The sequence below is a fragment of the Adiantum capillus-veneris genome, chromosome 3, assembly GCF_014529385.1.
Source record: "Adiantum capillus-veneris isolate H3 chromosome 3, ASM1452938v2, whole genome shotgun sequence".
Taxonomy (NCBI): domain Eukaryota; kingdom Viridiplantae; phylum Streptophyta; class Polypodiopsida; order Polypodiales; family Pteridaceae; genus Adiantum; species Adiantum capillus-veneris.
Window position 1 is genome coordinate 90,694,048 of NC_140933.1, and position 12,088 is coordinate 90,706,135.

Sequence of the window (12,088 nt, forward strand, 5' to 3'; positions counted from 1 at the left end):
AGCATTTGGTTCCAAGAGCTAGCGCCTATGGCTACCAACGCAATTTGCGAAAATTTGTACATCTACCATGTCAGCAGTCAACGCGAAACGCGGGTGTTTGTACAACTGCCACATCACCTGTGTGTGTGTGTGTGTAGGAAAACAGCAAAAGCTGCCGCTTTCCTTTTTTCCCTGCTGCCGCAAATCCCGCTGGAAATCCTGGGCGTCCGTACAGTGACTGCCACATGGCACTGCCTCCGTTCGGGTACAGCCAGCGACGTCAGCAGTTTAGGGTCTCCTGCAGTTAGGGTTTCTTGCAGTGACGTCATCATTCAGCACGGGCAGCCACATCACAGTTTGTGACAGAGTTCGCAGCAAAACCGCTCAATCTGTTCCTTAAAAGAGACCTTCTTAAATAAAGAGGTTGGGAGAAAAGAGTTCCAAAATCTCTCGCAATAAGCGCCCAAAGAATCTCCCTTGGTCATCCGAAGATGATTCCAAGCGGTTCGTATATCTCGTTTGTACTTGCGAGTTAGCCAAGAAGAAATAAAGAGCTGTCACAAACTAGTGACGTGGCTGCCCTGTATACACACACACCCTCCCCGCATGGACAACCCTCGGAAAACCCGTTGAGATGCGAGAAGAGATCACGACGAAGTTTCACGCGAGGAGTATGGCCCGCGTCTGTCTACCCAGGCAGAGATCGAAGAGATGGAGCGTTGACGTTTGATCGGCGATGCAACAAAGATGATGCTAAATTTTGCGAAGGACTCGAAATTTGCAATATTTATGAGCCAAACCTCCTTTGAAGAGGTGCACTCACAGTGGCGACAGACCACATAACCACCCCTCAAACCGGCATTGAAGAAACCTCCTACTCCAAGGATGTACACAGAGCAAGAATTAGAAGAGGTGGGTGATGCACGAATTGCTCAGCTTTTTGACGTGTAGAACAAAGCAGAAAAGCACGACAAAAAGCAGAAGAAAGGAACTGACTTCTCGGGTTATTTGGATCGTCAGTCTACATTTGCATCGGCAAGAAAGCAGAAGAAGCGTGTTCGATTTGAAGGAGTATCCAGTTCTTCTTCTTCTGAGAGTTCTTCTAGCTCCTATGACTCGAGCGAAGAAGACAAAAGGCAAAAAGCGAAGCAAAAAGCAAAGCTTCAAAAAGGGCAAGGCCTAAATCTCGCCTCGTGGTTGACAATTCTACAGAGGACTCGTCTTCAGATAGTTCGAACTTTGACGACAACAACTTTTACGCAAAGAAGAAGAATTTTCTTAAAGCCAATCTGAAAGACAAAAGCAAGAAAGTCGGAGAGTTTAAGGAAGGTGGACAATCAATTAAATTTGACACGTTTTCTGGTTATAGAGATGCTTCGAAGGCTTTGTCTTTCATACAGCAGTTTGATATAGCTTTCTCAGGAGGGCGTTACTCAGAGCACTCCAAGAATTGGAGGGCTGACTCTTACTTTAAGGGGAATGCTGGTCCACGCTTCTATTAAACAAGACAGCGCCAGTTAAATGGCTGAATTTCAAAAGGCTTTTTATTTCTTCTTGGCTGGCTCGAGAGTATGAACGCGACATACGAACTGCTTGGAACCATCTTCGGATGACCAAGAAGGATATAGTGGACGCTTATTGCGAGACATTTTGGAGCTCTTTTCTACCCGCCTCTTCATTTAAGAAGATCTCGTTCAAAGAACAGATTGAGCGGTTTACCTTGGGTCTTCCTACAGAGATCTGAGGTCACTGCTTAGAACAAAAGTCAGCTTCCATTCAGGAGCTGACGAGTCATGCGAAATTGGGTTTTGCCATTCACTCAGGCAGTTTGATCCACCCCATCGATGAAATCATGACAAAGGGCCAAACAGACTTCGAAAAATGAAAGTAGAAAGAGGAAGAGCAACCCAAAAAAGAAAGAAAAGGATGCATGACCCAAACTCACTCCTCGAGAGAGAGCTCTCTATATCAAGGAGGGAAAGTGCTTTGGATGCGGGGAAACTCGGCATATCTCCGCAAAGTGCCCTAAAAAGGCATCGAAAGAACAGAACGACAAGGACGATGAAAGGCCTGAGAGTTCGAGAGTAGCTGAGGAACGTGGACGAAAAGGCAAGATGAAAACAGGACTGGTTCCAAATTGCGTGGGTACTGACCCAAGCACGATGGACGAGAGTACATAACTTTGTCGAGCGTGGGGCAAAGTAAAAGACCAAGAAGCCTTGATCTTCTTTGATGGAGGAGCCAAGGCCAACTTCATTTCACCTGAATTGGCGGCGCGTCTCGAGATCACACCCGATCGAATGGGACCACTAGTGGAGGCAGTTCTAGCGGCACCCGGCAGGGACGTAGCCATTACACCTGTCATTGGCAAACTTCGATTGCATTGTCAGGGGTACTTGGGGCATGAGGACTTCTACATAATGCCTTTGGAAGGTTGTGATGTCCTCTTGGGAATTCCGTGGTACCACAAGAACAACGTTGTGGTCGACTATCAGGCGAGAAAAGCGACTTTGACTATAGAGAAGGGCAGAACCATTGTACTCGATGTAAAACTTAAGGGCGAGTTTGTCCCTAGTGTATCGGCTTCGGCCATTTCAAAATTAATGAAATCCAGTCTGTATGTTTACTCGATCTTTTTGAGAGATGAATGATGAGAATAGGACGCCAAGATTTTCTCCACACTCATGCCGATTGCTTCTCAAAGGGCTTGCCAGGCGAGTTGCCACCCGCTCGTCCTGAAGATCATACCATTGATCTGATACCTGGGAGCACACCACAAAACCGGCCACCTTATAATGTGAGCCGAGCCCAGAACGAAGAAATTATGAACCAAGTGAAAGACCTCTTGGAAAGGGTCTTGTCCAGTGACCAGTCTAGTACTTCACCGTACTGCTCTCTAGTGTTGTTGGTTTTGAAGAAAGACGGGACTTGGAGAATGTGCATCGATTATATAGCTCTCAACAAAATCAACATCAAGAACAGATTTATGATTCCTAGAATTGATGATATACTTGACCGACTTCAGGGATCCTCGTGCTTTAGCAGGATAGACTTGAAAAGTGGATATCATCAGATCCGAATTGCGTCGGGAGATGTCTACAAGACAACCTTTTGGACGACTTTTGGGTTATTTGAGTTTTTGGTGATGCCTTTTGGCCTAAACAATGCTCCTGCGGCATTTAACTGGATGATGGATAGGATTTTTAGAGAGTACAGACTATTTGTCGGCACTTTCTTTGATGACATCATTGTTTTCTCCAAGGATGAGGCAGAACATAGAGTACATCTGCTTCAAGTCTTTCAGGCATTACCAGATCACAAGTTGGTGATTAATGCGAAGAAAAGTGAATTTTTCCTACCAGAGACACACCTTTTGGGACACATTGTCTGAGCAGCGGGAGTGCAGATGGACCCGGCCAAGATAGAGACTTTTCGTGATTAGCGAGATTTGAAGAATGTCCATGAAGTTAGAAGCTTCTTGGGATTGTGTTCGTACTACAGACAGTTCATTAGAAAGTTTGCAGAGGTTGCTTTCCCTTTGCATATCTTGACACAGAAAGGAGTCCCTTTCTCGTGGGGACCCACAGAGGTGACTGCCTTTCAGACATTGAAAGTGAAATTGACTACGGGACCAGTTTTGACTTTGTCGGACTTGCAGAAGTCATTTGAAGTATATTGTGATGCTTGTGGTCGTAGTTTGGGTGTGGTCTTAATGCAAGAAGGCCATGTCATTGCTTATGAGAGCCGATTGCTCTCAAGGCCGGAATTGACAAGGATATTGAAGAACTCTCAGTTTGCCCACCATATTATTGAGAAGATGAAGACTGAACTCTATACATGTTCGTACAACCAAAAAGTGTCGATACTAGGAAGTCTGGAAAGCAGTGTCAAGGGTGCTTACAAATGTGTTCCAAAATAGCACAGATTTATGAGAAAGAGCTTTTGGCGGTTATCCTTGCTCTTACTCAGTGGCGATATTACCTACTCGGAGCGGATTTTATTGTCTTTACAGACCATCAGGGTTTACGCTACTTCTTGTCAAACGAAGCAGCTATCGGAAAAGCAGATGCGGTGGGCGAACATCTTGTCACAGTTTCACTTCCAGATTGTCTATGTGCAGGGACAAAAGAATTTGGTGGCAAATGCTTTGTCTCGGAAACCGTTGGTTCTGGCTATTTCCGCAATACATCATAGGAGCTTCGAGGATATGGTCGATCAGTATGCCATGGATATAGATTTTACAGACATTTTCACACGGATACGGGATGGGGAGACAATAGCGGGATATTCCATTCGGGATGGCTACTTGATGAGGAAAACCATGTTGTGCGTTACAAAGCCGTTGAGGGAAAAGGTTATGACCGAATGTCACTATCCACCTTTTACGGGTCATTGCGGCATTGTTACCACCTTGAAAGGGGTAGAGAGATACTTCTTTTGGCCGAGACTCAAGAAGGATGTGGACGAGTTTGTGCGCAGTTGCTTGGTATGCCAGAGTTTGACAAGCATAAAGCACATGGATTGTTACAGCCTTTGCCGATACCCACTCGCCCCTGGGAAAGTATTGCAATGGATTTCATTTTTGATCTCTTGAGAACACAGAGTGGTCACGATGGTATCTGGACTGCTATTGATAGATTTAGCAAGCAGGCTCATTTCATTCCAGTGAAGAAAACAGTCAAGCCGGATCACTCAGCGAGACTGTTTGTGGCCCAAATCTTTAGATTACATGGCATGCCCGAGATGATTGTCTCCGACAGGGACCCCAGATTCACGAGTTTGTTTTGGAAGGTGATTTGGGAGAACATTGGCACGCGGTTGCAGTTCTCGTCACCTTTCCACCCTTAGACTGACGGGAAATCTGAGATTGCTAATTCAGTAGTACTAGATTTATTGAAGTCTTACATCTCGGATCAGAAGACTCAATGGGAAAAGTACTTACCTTTGGTGGAATTTGCGTACAACAACACGATACACTCTTGGACGGGGAAGGCGCCATTTGAGATTATTGAAGGTGCTGCAAAGGTTCCACCCTTCCTAAGCACGAAAGATAAGATTTTTGAAGCCGATGAGTACATGCACGACTTGGATACGACTTTTGCCAAGGTCCGCGAGGCTTTGCAGAAATCTCAGTAAAGACAAAAAAAGGCAGCAGATCGCCATCGTCGCGATTTGAAATTGAAGGAGAATGATTGGGTGCTCTTACGTTTTGAGAAGGCACGCCTGAGAAAGAAAAAGGGAAAGGAGAGGCTTTGTTTAAAGCTCAGTATGTGATACTACGGACCTTTCCAGATCTCTGAAAAGATCAATGATGTCTCCTTCCGACTGAAACTGCCTGAAGATGGGGAGCCTAATGAGCAACACGAAGTGGAAGAAAACAAGGAGATCCTTGTTCTTGAACAGATATTGGCACATAAGGACAGAAAGAATAAGGGTAAAGTGAGAAGGCGGTTCTTAGTTAAATTCAAGAACTATCCTGCACTGGATGCGAAGTGGATGGAGGAGGAGGACCTAGCAGATACTCCTTAGATTGTGAAACTTTACCTTGAAGCTTTTGGTTTAGCATAGAACCCCGAATTTAGCTTGGACGGAGATCTGGTGCAGTGGGTTTGCACAAGAGGGGAGTTACTCCGCTCCTTTGTCGACAGATGCCTCGATTTTTGAATACTAGAGTCACTGATGTCTCTTTGAGCTTCAGGGATACTGAGAGCTGACAGTATTCTGCTGTATGACTTTATGAAATGGAATTCCGGAAAATATGAAACTGATTTGTTCTTGACTTGTTTAAGTGCAGGAACTGATAGACAAAATGATTGCAGCATTTTGGTCTGAATGATCTCGATAGACATGGTTGCAATAGGAATTAGTCAATCGGGCATCTATGAGGTCTTGAGCGGATCCAGATGCGATTGCTAATTGCATTGCCGATAAATCATGGTCTGAGATCCGAATGAATATTGGATGTGATTTGTCATGTGATGTCCAGTGATGTCATGTGATGCGACTGTCGATTGGTACATGTGCTAGATGTGTGTTCCTAGTGCGTCGGTACTAACAATCAGTGTTTGCTAAGATAGTTTATGGCTTCTGTATGTTTTGCAGGCGTAATTGAGGGCGATTACAATGCTTTCAAGAGGGGGGTATGTCACAAACTGGTGACGTGGCTGCCCTGTACACACACCCCCTCCCCGCATGGACAGCCCTTGGAAAACCCGCTGATGATGACGTGGTTGCATCGTACGGACGAGCCCGCGAAATGCGAAAATGCTGACACGTGGCAGGCTGTACGAACGTCCGCTTTTTGTGCCGCTTTTCACGGAAATTCGCTGGTAGCTTTTTGCTACGCAATTGGAGAGAGCTCTTTTTCTTTTGCTTTATTTTCTCTCTCTCTCTCTCTCTCTCTCTCTCTCTCTCGACAGAGAGCTTTTGTTTTATTTGGCAAGGCTTTTGATTTTAAGCTTTTGGGGCTCTTGCTTTTGGCATCCCTTCTAAACTCTTAAAATAAGTGGGCAAGCCTCCCACTCTGCAGAGCATCTGGACGGAGAGTCTAAGAGTGAGAGCCTCCCATTCACTTGTACTTTTGCAACAGATTAATACAAAAAGAAATATCAAAAGGGACACAAGTCTTTGGGGCCAACATCTCTAGGCACGGAACTCCGCCGGGCCAGTGTCGAATCAATTGTGAACTATGAACTGTTTTGAAGTGATTTATTGTGGTGTCGCGATAGATTCTCGACTTGGAGTGTCTAAGTCTGTTACAAGAGCCTTTTGAATTTCAACCATTTAATTGGAGCTTCCTTCCTCGGAAGAAGAGTGGACCACCATGTTCGAGCATTTCCCTTGCAAAAAGATGTAGCCCTCCTAATAGTGGAGTGTTCTGAGTAATGCCCTCCAGAGAAAGCTATGTCAAACTGTGGAATGAAGGCCAAAGCCCTCAGAGCATCTCGGAACCTAGAAAAGGATTCAACTTTAATCGACTGTCCACCTTCTTTAAATTCTTTTTGTTTTCTTGCTCTTGTCTTCGAGGAAGTCATATTGGTTGGCTCTGTAGAAGTGCTTCTTTTCAAGAGTGCTTGTCCATGTCTTTCTGCGAGTACAGGTTCTGCTTTTCTGCACTCGTCTTTCTTTTCGGCTTTCCTCCCTACTTGAAAGGAGAAGCAATGGCCACACCCATTCTCGAGTAGATCTTATCAATCGGATAATTCTTCAAGTGTTTCACCAATCACGGGTCCCTGGAGTACTCAATCAATCTGTTCACACATATGCCAATCTGTAGTTGACGTTTGTACTCCTTTCTAGCAAACTTGTCCGAAAACAATTTGCCCAAATCTTCTTCAGTTCCCGCGCCGGATTTTCAAACTTTTCTTTGCCTTCCCATTGAGAGGTGTCATCTCTGTCAGATTCTTTACGAGAATCCATGTGTAATCTGGGATTCTTTATGGCTTTATGCCCTGTAAGATAGAGCGATGAAGATGGGAGCGCGCCCGATGCGCGATGTATAATGGGTGGGAGTGGCTAATAAGTTCGGGGTCGCGACGCGAAGATTCTTTCCTAGAAGCTGTGCGCGCTGCAAAAAGGATTGGATTCTCCGTAGAGGAAGAATTTTTCTGTGCTCTGATACCATTGTAACAAACTTGGACACCCCAAGTCAAGATTCTATCGCGACACAACAGAGATTCACTTCAAAACAATTCACAAAATTGACACGGCCTGGTGTAGTTCCGTGCTGAGAGGTATTGGCCCCAAAGACTGGCACCCCTTTCGGTATTTCTTTTTATATTTATTTGTGTTCAAAGTACGAGAGCGGGTAGGTGCTCACGCTCAGACTCTGCGTCCAGATGCTTTGAGAAGTGAAGCCTTGCCCACTAATTTATAAGTACAAGGGGTGCCCCAAAAGCAGAGCCTCAAAATCACTTAAACTCAAAAGCTTTTAATCTTAGAAGCAGTTGTCCCAAAAGCTATCCTAAAAACTAGTCAGCGCAACTCACGTTGATCCGTGCAGCTGCCACGTTAGCCATGTCAACGCAATTTGCGGCAAACTGCCACGTCAGTAGTCAGTGTGTTTTGCGACGTCCGTACAGTCAGCCTGTCGGTGCGTTTTACGGAATCTGCTGTCACGTCAGCACTGTGTGTCCGGGGGCCTACTGCCACGTCACCAGCGGGCATTGACACCACCTTGAAAGATGTGGAGCATTACTTCTTTTGGCCGAGACTCAAGAAGGACGTGGACGATTTTGTACGCAGTTGCTTGGTATGCTAGAAAGTCAAGTTTGACATGCATAAAGCACAGGGATTGTTACAGCCTTTACCCATTCCCATCCGCCCCTGGGAAAGTATTGCTATGGATTTCATTTTTGATCTCCCGAAGACACAGAGTGGGCACGATGGTATCTGGACTGTTATTGACAAATTTAGCAAGCAAACTCATTTCATTCGAGTGAAGAAAAGTGTCAAGCCGGACCATTTAGCGAGATTGTTCATTGCCCAGGTATTGAGCTTATATGGCATGCCTGAGACAGTAGTCTCTGATAGAGATCTGTGATTCACGAGTTTGTTTTGGAAGGCTATTTGGGAGAACATTTGCACATGGTTGTAGTTCTTGTCATCTTTCCACCCGCAGACAGATGGGCAATCTGAGATTGCAAATTCAGTCGTACTGGATTTATTGAAGTCTTACATTTCTGATCAGAAGACTCAATGGGAAAAGTTTTTGCCCTTGGTGGAATTGGCCTACAATTACACGTTCCACTCTTCGACAGGGAAGGCTCCATTTGAGATTATGAAGGTGCTACTAAGGTTCCACCCTTCCTTAGCACGAAAGATAAGATTTTTGAAGCCGACCAGTACACGAGGGACTTGGACACTGCTTTTGCCAAGGTTCGGGAGGCTTTAGCAAAATCTCCGGAAAGACACAAGAAGTCAGCAAATCGACACCATCGCGATTCGAAATTAAAGGAAGACGATTGGGTGCTCTTACGTTTTGAGAAGGCACACCTGAGAAAGAAAAAGGGAAAGAAGCGCCTTTTTCCAAAGCTTACCGTGAGATACTATGGATTTTTCCAGACAAAGAAAAGATAAATGATATCTCCTTCAGGTTGAAGCTGCCCGATACTTGGAGAATTCACAATGCTTTTCATGTGAGTCTCGCGAAGCCTTTTAAAGGCGATGTGGCCGATGATAGGGAGCCAGATGAGCAACCCGAAGTGGAGGAAAGCGAGGAGATACTCGTTCCAGAACTGATATTGGCACATAAAGATAGAAAGATTAAAGGTAAAGTGATTAGGCGGTTCTTGGTTAAATTCAAGAACTATCCTACATTGGATGCGAAGTGGATGGAGGAGGAGGACCTATCAGATACTCCTCAGATTGTGGAACTTTACCTTGAAGCATTCGGTTTAGCATAGTTTACTCCGATAGAACCCAGATTTCAGCATGGGTGAATCTAGTGCAGCGGGTTTGCACAAGAGGGGAGTCACTCCGCTCCTTTGTCAATAGATTACCCGCCGATTTTGGATATAGAGTCACTGATGTCCCTTTGGGTTTCATGGATACTGCTGGGCTGATAGTATTCTGCTGTATGACTTTATGAACTGGAATTCCCGAAAATGATACTGATTGATTTGTACTTGACTTGTTTGAGTGCACGAACTGAAAGACGAAATGACTGCAGCATTTCGGTCTCATAAATCTCTATAGACATGATTGCAATTATGGATTAGTTAATGGGGCATCTGTGAGGTCCTGACTGGATCTAGATGCGATTACTAAATACGTTGCCGATTAATCATGTTCTGAGATTTGGCATGAATTTGAATGTGATTTGTCATGTGATGTCTTGTGATGTCAAGTGATGTGACTGTCGATTGGTACATGTGCTAGATGTGTCGTGTCTAGTTCGTCGGTACTAACAGTCAGTGTCTACTAAGACAATTTATGGCCTTTGCTTGTTTTACAGATGCAATCGAGGGCGATTACAATTCTTTCAAGAGGGGGGTATGTCACAAACTGGTGACATGGCAGTGCCCTCGGATACACACACACAGCCCGTGTCGACGTGGCAACAATAGTCGGAAAATGAGTTGACAGGCTGACGTGGCAAGCAGTACGGACCTCCGCAATTTGCGTTGGTTTGCCGACGTGGCATTCCGTATGGATTTCTGGAAATTACGCTGGCTTATTTTGGCAGCTTTTAGATTACAGTTGCTTTTGAGAGTATGAAGCTTTTGAGAGTATGAAGCTTTTGAGTTTGAGATTTTGGGGCTTTGCTTTTGGCATCCCTTGTAACCTTTATAATGAACCCAAGTGGGCTCATTGTGGAGATTATTTGGACGTAGAGTCTGAGAGCGAGCACCCGTGTGTCGTCTTTGTGAACTGTTTTAAGGTGAATCTCTGCTGTGTCGCGGTAGAATCTAGACTTGGGGTGTCCAAGTTTGTTACATCCCATATCACCAAACCACACCTCACACCCTACGTTGGATGTCAGGGCAAGCATTGCAAGGATTTACAGTCCAAGTGATGCCCGCTAGTTAGCTCAAAATTGAGCCTAGGTATAGGACTACATAATTGTTGTAGCCTAGTTGTGTAGCCTAGGAGCTTGTTGCTTGTCCAGCCTAATGTCACATCTCAAGGATTGGCTTCCCATACCAACCAACCCACACCTCAAACCCTACCTTGGATGGTTGTCACAAGACGGGCACCACACGCCAGCAGAAAAGAACAAACTGAACAGACTTTTAGCACTTCAATAACAACTAACTGAGAGAGAGAGAGACAACACGCGACACAGAGTGGCGAAATTCCACCCCAGAGAGTATTGGCCCCAAACCTTGGCGCCCCTTTCGGTATTTCTTTATATTGCATCAACACAGTACAAGCTGGTACTCCAGACTCTGCACCTTCTCCAGGAAGCATGCCAGAGAATGAGTCCATGGCCTCATATTTAAAGGCCCTAGGCCCCAAAAGCAGTTTACATGAAAAGCCTTCAAACTCAAAAGCATGTGGTCCAAAAGCAATGCCCAAAAGCTGCCAGCGTACATTACGGAATTTGTACAATTGCCACATCAGCAATCAATGCAAAACGCGGAAATCCGTACGGTCTGCCACGTCATCAGCCAGTGGAAAATCTGGAGTGTCTGTACAGCTGCCACGTCATCAGTTTTTGCGCAAGTCGTGATGTGTGTGTGTGTGTGTGGGTCCTGCTTTATTTTAATTCCTTTATGTCACTAGGGCCCCATCGGACGGGGTCCCCATAAATTGGTAGGACTTCTTCTTCTGTTACTTGTTCTTCTTAGGGTTTAGGCCCCTCGGCCGTGATCTGAAGATTGGTTCTGCTCTTCAGTGACTTGACACGTCAGCAGTTTGTGACAATGGCCAAGCAGCGTATGGACATTGCATCTATAGTCCAATTTTGGTGAGCACGCGAGATAGCTCACAATTGAGCCCAGAGTCCTAATTATTTGACTTCATAAGTGCCCTAATCTAGGTGCGTGGCTCACATTGGCCGCCTGTGATTGCTCAGGCTAGGGACATAACATACACCTGGCAGGATGCATTGAGTCACCTTTTTGTCACGGATACACCTTCTTGTGAGTGCATACAACTAGGTTTCACATGTTAGAAAGTCTTGGGCTTTTTTAGACTCTTTTAGTACCTTCATGTGTTAAGACACTAAAAAGGAATTCAGGTTGAACGATTACTTCTGTATAGTAATGCTTCGATAAAAATGGCTTTATTTTATGTAATACTAAGATGACAATGTTTTCAGTTTTAAATTATGTTTTCTTTTGATAAAATGTCTAGGATGGTAATAGTAAACTAGAGGAATTTCTTTGGATGCAGTTTTGTCCAGCAGGGCAGAGCACGTGTGCAATTTTGTAGAGGCTGAAATTATCTTTGGTTATGTGAGTATAATATTCTTTTCAAAATAATATTCACGTGATTTATTTCAAGCAATGTGACAAGATACCAGTATTTGGCATGCCAGTTTCAAAACCATTTTCTCTACACAGGAGACGAAGCTAGTCTATAAGCATTTTGCCACATTGTATTTCATTTTTGTTATTGACAATGCCGAAAGTGAGCTGGGCGTTCTTGACTTAATTCAAGGTGA

General features: G+C 44.8%; 1 protein-coding gene across 1 annotated transcript in view; it reads left to right on the plus strand.

Moving 5' to 3' along the window:
- Nucleotides 1-12,088, plus strand: part of LOC147461294 (Clathrin adaptor complex small chain family protein) — a 36,808-nt gene that overhangs the window by 1,267 nt on the left and 23,453 nt on the right. Inside the window, exons 3-4 of the mRNA XM_086508870.1 lie at nucleotides 11,818-11,879; nucleotides 11,988-12,084. Coding sequence (XP_086364996.1) covers nucleotides 11,818-11,879; nucleotides 11,988-12,084 — 159 coding nt within the window. The remainder of the gene's footprint in view (nucleotides 1-11,817; nucleotides 11,880-11,987; nucleotides 12,085-12,088) is intronic.